The sequence below is a fragment of the Frankliniella occidentalis genome, unplaced genomic scaffold, assembly GCF_000697945.3.
Source record: "Frankliniella occidentalis isolate FOCC.00 unplaced genomic scaffold, Focc_3.1 Scaffold6, whole genome shotgun sequence".
Classification (NCBI taxonomy): Eukaryota; Metazoa; Arthropoda; class Insecta; order Thysanoptera; family Thripidae; genus Frankliniella; species Frankliniella occidentalis.
Window position 1 is genome coordinate 3,658,373 of NW_026267136.1, and position 12,985 is coordinate 3,671,357.

Genomic DNA, 12,985 nt, shown 5'->3' on the forward strand with positions numbered 1-12,985 from the left:
AACCCCCGAACACGATATTTCAGTCGTCCTGGTCGTTCGGAGGTTGACGGTCGGTCGGTCGGTCGGTTGGCCAAGCCGTATCTTATTTTGACAGCCCCCCTCTACCTTCACCTCATGGTAGTGGTGTGGCCGAGACAAATTCTCTGTGTCTTTGTTGGGTTCGGTATGAAAACGACAACTGTTTTGGAGCATTGTATACATGTTTATTTAGCATTATATACTGCTGAATATAAAATTTTATGAAGTAGATACATAAAAAGCTAGCCTGAAGTACCAATGTTTTCTAAATAAAAGCTCAAGCTTTATCTTGTGGTTTTACAGGAAGCTTTCATGTTGGTATAGTAATATATAGTAAGAACAATAGTTATACTATCACATTGTCTTTCAATCCTGTCACGAGCTTTAATAATAATAGTAATAATTTAAATTTATATATAATACAAACACTACAATTAGAAATAGCAGACTTATCTCACACCTATGCAGTTTAATGTTCTTGAAAGACGACTTAAGTCCATGTTATGTTGAGGGCATTGAAAAAGAGTTGCAAGTCATAAGCAGCAAGGCCAAACTAACTGCTTCATTCTGAAATTGTGGGCATAGATTGGGTTGACGATAATTCTTGACTACAACTTTTTAGACTGTGAGTAGTTAACAATGCCTCCTTTAATACTAGTCAGTCATGTACAATCATATCTTGGATTTCTTACAATCTAAAGGTCAGAAAAATGCAAGAGTTAAAAATTTAATCTGGTGGACCACTGGGATAGTAACACACATGAAGTACAGTCTAAGCCATAAATTCAAATTTTAAGTTACATAAATCTTGATTTCAGCTTTTCAGTGTAGCATGGAAATAAGTTTCAAAGTAATAAAGCTGCTCTAGCACTAACATGGAAAATGAACCAAGTGTTTTAAAAATAATGTAAAAAGGTTGAAATAAAATTATCCAGAACAAGATGCTTAGGCATTCGTAAAACACAAACATTCAAGTTACATTGTTCCCTATTCCCTTACAAATGCAATCAATCTAAAGCAATTTAGAAGTTAATTACATACTACTAAGCAGATCACTTACTTCCATTTATTAACACACACTGTGGATAAAAAAGATACATATCTCCTCAGGAATTCTAGTTATGTAGCTTGGCCCAAAATATAAAGACATTTGGTACAAAATAATATACCAATGACTTCAAAAAGTAATACCAAATATGCTGAATATTTAAAACTACCTTACAAGCATAGTCGTCACATTGTCATAATTTAATAAAACCAAATAATCTTCAGTGCTTTAGATACTGTTATGGAAAAACATAAAAATCAACCAGAAAAGAGTCCATAAAAATTATCAGTCATGATGTTGCTTTCTGCATAAATGCCAGACAGAACTTAAATGCAATTAAGTACGATAAATTGATTTAATGATAAAAATAACATAAAAATAAACATGAAACCTATTGACTGGCAGTACTTAAAAATAAGAAAAATAGTAATTACAAAACCTCTTTGTGACTACACGGTTACACAGTACCTCTAAGAAAAATGTTGCTGTAATTCACCATCAATTCACTTGCAACAATACAGCAAAGAAAATATGAAGAGGTCTATTTAACAATTACTGGGTATTTAGAGTGAAAATTCAATCCTTAGATTCACATCAATGGTAATTAATAGGAGTCACACTTGTGATGTTCATTACTACAAATTCATTAATTGATAGCTGTACTATAATTAACACTGATAGAGAAATTTTAAGTTTCTAGGACAGTTGTTGACGACCACTACCAGCACAGGGAAGAACTGTTACTAGTTCACCATGCTGCAGGGCAGACTTGTAAAGTCAAACATTCAAGTATGAGATACTCAAATGAAAGATCAAATAGCTTCAAACAAAGAATGGCAAGATGTATCATAGTAAACGTTGTTTTCTTTTTCTTTTATAGATAAAACGTAACTTGTAATTAAACTGCTGAATCCTTTCCAACAAACCCAGTTTTAGCAATGGAATTTTTGAAGTCATAATCAACCATTGTTTCTTTCTTTAAGCTAAAATTGTAAAGAAAACGTATTGTCAAAAATGATTGTTTTTCAAAAACTTAACTAGTACAAAATAAGCTAATTTTGGATGTGGTACTTACTTATTGTCTTGCATCATAGGCATGATCTCAATAGTCATTTTATCCTTTCCATTCATGACATTTATCTCTTTCAATGGCTCCTTTTCTTCACTGCAACAATGAATAGAGATAAAAATAAAGATACAAAAGTGTGCTCGGGGAAAAGACAAAACAAACAAAAAACAGGCAAGGGCTGTAAGGTTGTAAAGACTGCCACCCCCAAACCATGAAAAACATCTTGCTATCTATCACCAGAAATGTTCAAATGGCAATAACCCAAAATCCTTGTCTCCGATAAAAAATAAATGGACTTCCTCTTTTACACTTGGAAGCGACTTGAAAGTATTCCAACAGCATGTTGTGAAATATGTAGAATTCTATTGCCAGTTGAACACTTATGCTGATAGTGCACTCATCAGAATTGATCCAAAGTAAAAGAATAAGAGATTTTGGTGAGGGTACATTTAGATTGACAAATTGTTGAAGCTTTTAAAAAATGGTCTCTATCATTAGGACAACTGAACTTAAAATTGGTGAGTGCAGCAAATCTCTTACATTTAATGTGTGAACAACTATGTGCAATGCAATGTCCCATGTATGAAAATATCCCACTGAAGAAAGTAACTATGTACATTCTCATTTCTCTTAAAAAGTGCCTACATTAATTACGCAGACAGAAAGCATATGAAAGCATTTTCATGCAGAGACATCCTTACATGTAAAGACTTGCATCGGGGGGTAGCTTGTCCACCTCAGAGCCAGAGCCGTAGCTATTCGTAGAGCTGCCCTCTTTGTTACTGCAATAGGGAAGGGGAAACCGCCAGCCATACAAGCTGCCACCCACACACCAATGTTAGACCACCACCATAAAAGCACGCCATGAACCCAAAGAAATGAAAGAAATTTACAGAGGACCACAGATTAAATGACAAAACTGAGTTCAGAAAATATTGCAGAAGAGACAGAAGAAAGAACAAAACAGGATGTATATTATTATTAGTGAAAACAATAAGCTTATCTAAAATTTTGTTCAGAAATTAATATATGATGGAGTTTGTGATAAGTGGAAGCTAAAGAAATTTGAAAATGATTTTTGTCTAAATGTTAAATAGTGACTGCAAGTGATAAATAAAATGATTAAAGAGACAGTATAGACTTACCCGCCTAGCTTGGCGTCCTCATCTTTTGGTTTTCCCTTTAAGGATTCGCACATTAGCATCAGCAGTCCTGCAAATATTTGAAAATGTAAGGCATGCAGAGTAACAAATATACCGCAAAAAGAATAGGTCTTCAATAAAGTAGTTTGCGTACCAGCGGAATTCACACAGAAGCAGAAGAGGTCGATGAGGAGCAGGAGAACCAACAGAGATACCACAACAATTGCCACAATGACACCGCTACTCATGATGAAGAGGCTCTCAGCTGCTGTCACATGTGGATCTGTTCCTGCGAACACATCGCTCATTAAAACCCAACCGGTACAAGGGCAAAACAATGATGTTTAGGTTATCATGCATCTAGTACAAAATGCTTTGAACATCAATGCTGGGTAAGGAATGGAAAAACTATAAAGGTTGCTTGAAAGTCGAATGTTTCCTTTCAAACAGACTTTGTAAAAACATAAAAAGATATTCCAAATTAAGATCTGCCGAATTTTTAGAAAATTCAGTCATTAAGAGGACACGAAATTTCTAAACAGATAAGTTTCTACAACCTGGAATCAATAGAGCTGTCACTGTAAACCAGCACCAAATAAAAATAACTTAACATTAACAGAAGAAAATTAAAACTATGCACATCAATATTAATTAAAGATGATAACTAAGTTTGATGCGGTGAAATGAATGACATCAATTCAAGGTAATTTGATTTCTCTGGAGATCATGTCTCCACATGACATTTATAACACACCAACTGAAAATATGAGACACTTGGCAATCTTTTGTACAAGCTGATCTTTCAAATACAAACCATCACTTAATAAGTAATTTTGTCTTAAAATTTTCAAAATAGGAGTTCGAGTTTAGTGTGATGGTGCATTGTCGGTAAAAGCCTATGTCACACATATTGAATGGACAAATCATCATGGTGGGAAAAACTTGAATGTGACATTCTTAAGTCACAAGAAAATACTAATAAATGACAAATTACAAGGATTATTGCCTACATTGAGTCTCAGAGGCATCAGGCATAGGAATGCATGCTTTATAATGAAAGAAAATAAGGGAAAAAACTTTAGAAATGTATTGTATTTGATGTCTTTATGTCTATAGCAAATATAAACTTGTTTTAAAAAAGAAAGGATTGTGGTAAGAACAAAAACTCTAGGGCATGCATATTCACTGCAGCTGCAAGGTTGCAAAGAACATGTTTGGAATGTTATCCTGTATCCAGTCATTTTGTGTAATACTAGTACTGGTACTGGGACATTTCAAACTCATTGATTGATCAAAAATCTCTAACTGCATATTTTAAATTCCAATCTTTAACAGTTACATTCAAGTGTGTGTATTACAGATGTACTTTTAATTTTGTTTGACCATTTTTTTTTACCAATATTTATTTCTTTTCATGTAATTTTTTAAAAAGAATTGTGCACATTTAGAGAAAGCTTAAGTTTGTAACTGGGAGGAAATCGAGGGCAAGAACAAACGCCACCAACATTATTAGCGTAATGACAATGACCTATTTTCAAGTAGTTGTTAAAGGTACTGACAGCCTGGAAAGGAAAGGAAACAAAAAGAGTTATTTCTCCTATTACATACCAATATCAATCAATCAACTTATTGGTTAGTAAAAACTTAGGTCTTTACAATCCCAAATTAAGCATCATCACATGATATTGAAACGGACTATTTACATCATTGCGAGTGGTTCCCTTCAATTTTAAGTCAACCTACATAGTCATATGTATCATATGTGACAGGTGACATGATGCAGACGACACATTTACTTAAATGCTGGAGTTTGGAACACCTGAAAGGAATACTTCAATAGAAAAGTGTCTGTCTCTTTGTGCAAGGAAAGTGATGCAGCAAAGGACTGGACTAGTAAAATAATGTTCTCTAGAACACATACAAGATTGTAACATGAACCTTCCGTGCTCTATTGTTGTAACTTTCGTTACTACCAGTATGAATCATGTTCTGACCCAAAGCACAGGCATAATCTCAACCACTGTATGACTGATGTAAGTTTTATGTGAATCTGACATTCAGTGCAAAAGCCAAGATGACTAGCGTGAATTTTTGACCATTGCTTGGAGATAATCCCCTTTTCTTTTTACAGAGATAACAGAAGAAATTTAGTTAAACAGAAAAGATTAAGACTATCATGCCACCACCACTACAGACATGCAAAGCAATAAAAAAAAAAAATAATCTAAAAAAGCTTTTTCTAGCATGCTGCAACCAAATTTAGGTGTTACTTACAGAATTAGTCACATTGCATGATATTTACCTCTACAATGTTCTGTCATCCACTTCACTTGATGAAACATTTCTGGGGTTTAAAGCATTTAAAACAATGCACTGACTTCAAGTACAGGCACAATCATTACTTTTATTGTACATTTGTTCCAAAATTAATGCTGTACAATATCTTTTCATACCAAAATTATTGATTTTGTACATATTATATCCTCACATACAGCAGTTTTAAAATACTTTCCACTGTTTAAATGGGAGGTTGTTACTTAAACTCATTCATTACTTAAAACGACCAGTTACTAAAATAAACAGAGTGAAAGTTAAGGACCATTCACAGATGTAACAATAAGAAACTATAACAACATTCTTTTCAAAAGAGACAGCAAGCAAATTTAACTCCCTGCGCTTCATTAAAACAGCAGCCACAGAAAACAATCAACTGATAGGGAGCACAAACTTATGAGCACACATATGAATAGAACAAACAATAAAGTTCTCTTCTCAGAGAGATAGTCATTTCAAAATAAAATCGCTACCCACGCCTAATTTTAGCAAATTCCAGTGTGAGTTCTACAGTGATTATATTATTGTCTCCGTGAGTATGACCTCTCTCTCTTAGAAACCAACGCTATGCACTGAAATTAGTCTTTCCGATACTGTCTGTCTGTTCTGCACCAATCGATAAGCAGCCCAATGAGAATGATGACTAACATAATAGTGAGAATTTGATAGAGTTTAGGAAGAAACTTCACCCAAAGCAAGCATTTTGTATCATGAGTTTTTAAATGTCACAAAGTCAACATCATGCAACACTGAATTTAGACCTTTAGGAGTGGTGAATTCTATCCCCTTATCTATAGTGCATAAACTAGCTGTCTGTGAGAAAAGGACTTGAAGTGAACAGTTGCTCCTCTGCAAAAACATCAATGAAGGTATGGTAAATTATTATAATGAAACCTTCAACAGAAATATATTATGCCTAGAACAGCTAAAACACTGCTATCCATTCATCCATTGATACTTTTAATTATTCATTCAACCATTTATCCATTCATCCATCCACGCACACATTGCGAATTATAATTTAGAATGATTGAGTTCAAACTTCAACAACATGAACATGAAATATCTATATAAAACACTACATCACAAACATTACTTTTACTCCATCATTTATAGGTTATCTTAAACTTAGATATCTAACCAGTCTGTCAAAATTTGCCTATTAATTAATGTTTAGAAATATAATAGATTTCTGCAAAAGGTCAACTGTATCACTCCAGAATGTGCTTACAAACAGGTATCTCTTATTTCAATAAAAAAAGAGCAGTACTCTTCTTCATAAATTGAAGGAAGATCATGATCTTTACGTAAATATTACTTTGAAAGCAAGAGAACTATATTCACACTCAGCTTTGAGAACTACAAACACTTTTGAAATATGTTTAGGTAAATCATAGAATAATGAAGTTGCTCACCATTAGAAATCTAGGCGTGATATACTGCAAGCAATCACCACCAAATTTAATAAAAATATAAATTGTAACAAAGAAATTGGAATAAGGCGAGTTACTTTTCTAGCTCTGCAAATGACTTCAACAATAACGATGTTCAGATTCAATAACCTCTTATCATACATACTGTATATCACTAAAGATCCCTTGACTTAAAATATCAAAATTGTATTATCAATGGCTTCAGCAAGTCATATGAAAGAATAAAGCATCCAGAAGTTTGTGACCAAAAGGCAGACTATTTGCTGAGACAAAGGACAAAAAAACAAAAAAAACAAAAAAAAAACAGGCTTCCAAGTTAAGTTTAGCAATTCAGAAACAGTTAAGATACTTCCACATTTGGTAGACAACAATAGGATTCTAAATATTTGCTCACACACACACACACACACATACACACAAACACATCCACACACCTGCAAGAATTTTTAAAAAATCCTAGCTGTTTAAGGAAAAGGAATTTGGTTTTCTTTTGAAAGTCATGCCGTTACAAAGCAGAGCCAAAAGGACCGGGGATCTATAAGAAGAAATCTTTACATATGCCAAGCCTTTGAGCCTTATCAATGTTTTACATTGATGGCAATAACTATAGCCAGAGAATAACTTAATAACATTCTAGTAGTAAAAAAATAATTCAAAAGTCTTCTTAATAACAAACAACAAGAGTTGGAATCCGAATTACATATACCCAGATTAATGGATAAATTATGGAGTAATCACCACAAATCTCAGGTGGTATGGAAATATTTCATCTTACCTAGAAAACTATAAGACACAATTCCCAACAGTAAACTTTAAAGCAAACTTAAAATGGCATAAACTACTTTATGACCATGCATCACTAAAATTTTTGCTCCATATGTACTAGGCAGGTAGTTTGTTCCCACACCTGTTGAGTTATATCCACCACCATGAAAACAATATCTATCAAGATGGAAATTCAGTTGAGATTTCTATGATATCTATAGAGGATGTCAAAAAAATACTACAGCCAAAATTTGGGAGAAGTCAAAGGCTTTTCAGAGAGCTGGCAAAGTCAGAACTTACTGTCAGTCATCTTAAAGGGTTGAAGCAAAACAGCAAAACTGAACTGAAGCCAGCCGGAATAATCTGTTATTCTTTCTGTGTGCAGCAACCCGAATCATTTAAACTAAACTGCAAACCAATGTCGAATGGGTGCATAATTAGTAACTACTGCAAGAAGTGCAGAATTTCATTTACATTTTGAATGTTGATTAAAATGTACTTGATAGACCAAGCAACTGCGCACACCACACAGAAAGATGAATTTGGTTAATATGTACACATATTGTGCACATAGCAGGTATAAATATTGTGATAGACATAGACAGAAAAAAATCGTTTCAGCTGGCATAATTAATAAAATGCATGCAAATGTGTGGTAGGAGAAAATCATTGCATTGTTGTTTAAAATTGTAAAGAAAGCTAGCATAGATATCATGAATCATTACTGTGATACGCCACTACCTACTGACTCCACTGAACCCAGAATCTGTCTTCCTTAATCACTATATTGGTTCATGGTACACTCAACTTCTTGATCCACTTCAATTCACATACTTGGTCTTTTTGTGAAGAATCATTCAAATCATATTTAAGGTCATTTCATCCAATATCACCAATAATGGCTACAATCACTAAGATAGTACCATACAAAGAATTTAAATTACACTTTATAAAATGAGAGTCTGTGAACAAAAATACTGCCATCGGCTATTAAAGCCACAACAAAAACGGATGTCTTCCACTTCTTGCACTTATGAGCTTCATCACAATTTCTTTCTTGATGAATTAATAACCACACTCAAAGTCTACATTTGTTTCATAAAGTCAGTTTATGTAATATCACTGATTTTTCTCAATAGATCTAACTCTAAATTTACTGCATCCAACTGCAACTTGTGAGGAAGGTGAGAATAAATAGAGGTATGAGAGTCACTGATAGTTGATGACATGCTGATCTTCCTGTCACATAGTTGTGCTCTCCGTAGTATATTCCTGGAGCTGATAAATCTAGAGAGTCCCAACAAAAAGTAAATAAAAAAAAGAGGGGGAAAGAGAAGAAGTAATTCAAGTATTACAATTGCGTTACTCAATCTTTGCAAACAACAGCATTTAACAACAAAAGTACAGTACAGCAATGAAAAATGCAGCAATGCTTTAAGTTTGAAGCCTGGAATGAATTGGGAAAGCTTTGCACTGATTCACTTGAAGCACGTCACACCATGCTCTACATGAGGTATGAATTAACAAAATTTTGTAAATGTAAACCTCATATTTTCATAAATGAAATAGTTAGCCTGTAATCAATCTCGGATTCTGGTTGTATATTTGAAATTTGCTGCTATGTACTGCAATTTCATGTTATGAGAGCCAGTGTCAGTTCATAAAAAAACTCAGACACAATTCAAAGAATTAGACCAAAATGAAGACAAACATGTAACAAGAGCACATTCATGCCAGTATGAAAAAACCAGAAAATGATAGACAACAGCAAAAGTGTTTGAATGAATGTAAAAGAAAGTCCCGACATGTTAATTCATGCTGAGCAGATTAAACAAATTACCAAATTAGAAATGTAACACTGTATATGTTAGTGCAATACTCAGGCAAACAATTGAATTGACTATCTGAAAAATACGAGTCAGATTCGCTTCATTCGAAGCATATATGCATATATGCACAACCAAAAATACTTCAATCAAAACTGTAAATTATTCTTGAAGGGTACAAAGGAAAGCAAATATGCAGATCAAACTTTCGACTTTTGAATGGGTAATGCTGTAGCCATCCGTAAGTGGTCTAATGTGTTTGTCTCATTTTGGACAAAAAAAACAACAAAAACAACAACAATTTGAAATTATATAATATTGATACTATTGATGATGAGCATGTCATAAGATTTTTTTTTTCAAGTGGAGAGCAATATCCAATCTGTTCAGCCTAAATTACTTTAATTTGAAAATTACCAATATCTGTAGCAATAGCAGCTGTGCCAGCAATAGCACCAATATTCTCAAGGGCCTACAAACCACACACAGTAAAACAGTTCACACAAAATAATTGGAAAAGTAAACTTACCGCGTGCTGTTTTAATGACAGCTCTTCCTGGAATACTGTAACCAATCATATTGTGAGCTTGAATTTCCACTCTGTAGAATGTATCTGGTGCCAGCGATTTGAGTTCAACAGAGGAATGTTCTTGAGAAATTGGCATTTCACCACAAGGTTCTCCAGTTAAATCAAAGTAGCCAGAAATATCGCGCCGTACCTAAAAGAAAGAGCAATATAAAATTTGAGAACTCTAGGAAGACAATAAAACTGACAGTAAGTAGGTAGTTAAGTAGGAAAGGATGCTGGGCTTACTGGGCAGTATTTAATTTGATAGTTGTCGATTGGTTCTCCATTGTCAGCAGGTATTTTCCAGCGTACTTCCATTCTATCAGAATAAGGCGAAACTACATAACCATCCTCAATAATTTGATTTAAAACACGTGGCTCTTCTGGGGCTGCTCTTCGAGGCATCTGCATGGTTATCCCTGCCGCCCAATTGCTGAAGCCCACTTCATTAGCAGCGGCAAAGCGGAAGTTATATTCCATTTGAGGTATTAGTTTCTCCAAAACATACGGGGAATCTGTAAACAAAACAATTGGAATGTGTAAATTTGAATGTTTCAATTACTTTGAGCCAGAGCTAAGAAGCATGGTTAATAGACATACCAGCCGGCCAGGTCTTATTGAATGCATAATCCCATGTGTCTTGTGACTTTTTGTAATGAACAGCATAAGCTTTCAAAGGTCTTCCACCAAAGTTTTGCGGGCCAACAAAATTGAATGTGATGGTAGTGGCTGCGAATATTGGAAAACAAAAAAGGAAAAAAGGAAAGGGAAAAGTTGTTAAGGTATTAACAAAGAGGGAAACAAAACCAAGACAATAAATCAAAAACGACATTTCACTGACCAGTCATGGCTTGAATTTTAGCTTGCTGAACCTCTGATGGCGGAACGGCTTCTTTCAGTGTGATTGTGGTCTCTGCAGTGCCCAGCTTGTTTGTTGCAATACACTTGTACACACCATAATAATCACGACGGCGCGGTATAATCTGAGGATTTAAACAAAATTAGTATTATTATTTGTTGATAAATATGTGTAAGACTTTTTCTTTCTTGTTTTTTAAAAAATAGTTAACCTACCCTTATGACACTTTGAGGTCCGGAACTGTACATGTACACATTCTGATCTCTTTTGAAATCAATTTCACGCTCATTTAGTTTCCACGTTATTGTTGCATTAGGAATTGATTCTGCAAGACATGAGATGTTGACAGGATTCTGTCCCCAGGACCAGACATCCACTGGTGTGCTCGCAAAGGACGGCGGGAACTCAATTGAAAGATGTCCATTTTTCGTAGCTTCACCGCCCTTGAGTTTAAATTTACAAAAAGAAAAAAAATGTTGTAAAAAATTGAACCATTACGTCAGCAAATTAAGGGAGAAGTACGCACCTCATTTGAAGCAATGCAGATGTATAGACCGTCATCATAACGACCAATATTGCTGATACGCAGAGTGCCCACAGCTTCCCTGCGAGTGGGGTCCTCCACGGAAGTCAGCTCAATACGTGGCTCTGTCGGTTGCCTTCCAAGGACGTACGGTCGGGCCTGCTGATTCAATTTCCTGCAACCCGCCACAATTAGACGCAAAAATTAAAAATTGAGCTTAAGACAATCCAGCAGCCCTATTACACATGGTTGCCACAAAATTTTCATTTCCATTTTCCCTGAGTTTTCCCTGATTTCCAGACCATTTCTCCCCAAATTTCCTTGAGTTTTAAGCACCGTTCCTGGTGAAGTACTGCGAAAAACAAATACCCCTAACTGTAATACAAGACCGCGAGCGAAGCGAGCGCGAAAAATTTTCGGACAAAATACCCTACTGGGACGTCAAAATGTGTATTTGACCTACACAGCGAATAGACTGCAGTTTGGGGACCAGTCAGACCAAATTTCCCTGACTTTCTTTCATTTTCCCTGAGTTTTCCCTGATTTCCCTGACAGTTTTTTGTTTCCCTGAGTTTTCCAGGTTTTCAAGGTTTTCCAGAGTTGTGGCAACCATGTTACATCGATGGAGCTAACGAGTGCGCGGCTGACGTACCTGAAGGTGATGGTCGGCAGGGGGTTCCCCGAGGCTCTGCACTCCATGCGCACCTCCGACTTGATGGGCACCGACAGGTTCCTGAACTCGATGACCCTGGGCTTGACCAGCACCGTGACGAGGACCGTCTTCTCCACGGTGCTCGCCTTGTTGCTCGCCACGCACTTGTACTCGCCGCCGTCCTCGGGCCGCACCCCGCTGATGATCATGTCCCCGGTCAGGGGGTTGACCTTGAACCGGTCCGCCGACGCCATGTTCTGCTGGGTGCTGGCCTTGATCCAGGAGAAGGTGGGCTTGGGCTTGCCGAGCGCCTTGCACGAGATGGTGGCCGTGTCGCCCTCGATGATGCGCGTCGACGGCTGCATGTGCTGCGTGTCGAAGGCGGGCGGCGTGTGCACCTCGACGCGGATGTCGCGCTGCGCCAGCTCGCCCGTCTGCACCACGATGGCGCGGCACGTGTACACGCCGTCGTCCGACTCGGCCGGCTTCTGGATCGTCAGGCCGTCCGTCTCCACCACGTAGCGGCCGCCCGTCGAGATGATCTCGCCGTTGCGCATCCAGTCCACCTGCGGCGCGGGCTGCGCCGTCACCTTGCACCGCACCTTGAAGTCCTTGTGCAGGATGGGGAACTGCTCCTCGGGCGCGTCCTCCCACGTGATGGCAACTGCAAAGGTCAGTCCATGTAATGAGTGCTCCTCATTCCCCAGGGATTTTGAAAATTTCAGAAATTTTTCCAGAGAAAAATGAA

General features: G+C 36.6%; 1 protein-coding gene across 1 annotated transcript in view; it reads right to left on the minus strand.

The window, feature by feature from the left end:
• Window positions 1-648: 648 nt before the first annotated feature.
• The window catches only part of LOC113212283 (fasciclin-2), a 332,751-nt gene continuing 320,414 nt past the window's right edge, over window positions 649-12,985 (minus strand). Inside the window, exons 3-14 of the mRNA XM_052271561.1 lie at window positions 12,238-12,901; window positions 11,589-11,760; window positions 11,278-11,505; window positions 11,045-11,186; window positions 10,804-10,932; window positions 10,450-10,718; window positions 10,165-10,354; window positions 3,432-3,566; window positions 3,281-3,347; window positions 2,837-2,953; window positions 2,142-2,231; window positions 649-2,049 (exon numbers count right to left, since the gene is read on the minus strand). Of these exons, the coding sequence (XP_052127521.1) occupies window positions 1,965-2,049; window positions 2,142-2,231; window positions 2,837-2,953; window positions 3,281-3,347; window positions 3,432-3,566; window positions 10,165-10,354; window positions 10,450-10,718; window positions 10,804-10,932; window positions 11,045-11,186; window positions 11,278-11,505; window positions 11,589-11,760; window positions 12,238-12,901 (2,288 nt within the window). The 3' untranslated portion in view covers window positions 649-1,964. The remainder of the gene's footprint in view (window positions 2,050-2,141; window positions 2,232-2,836; window positions 2,954-3,280; window positions 3,348-3,431; window positions 3,567-10,164; window positions 10,355-10,449; window positions 10,719-10,803; window positions 10,933-11,044; window positions 11,187-11,277; window positions 11,506-11,588; window positions 11,761-12,237; window positions 12,902-12,985) is intronic.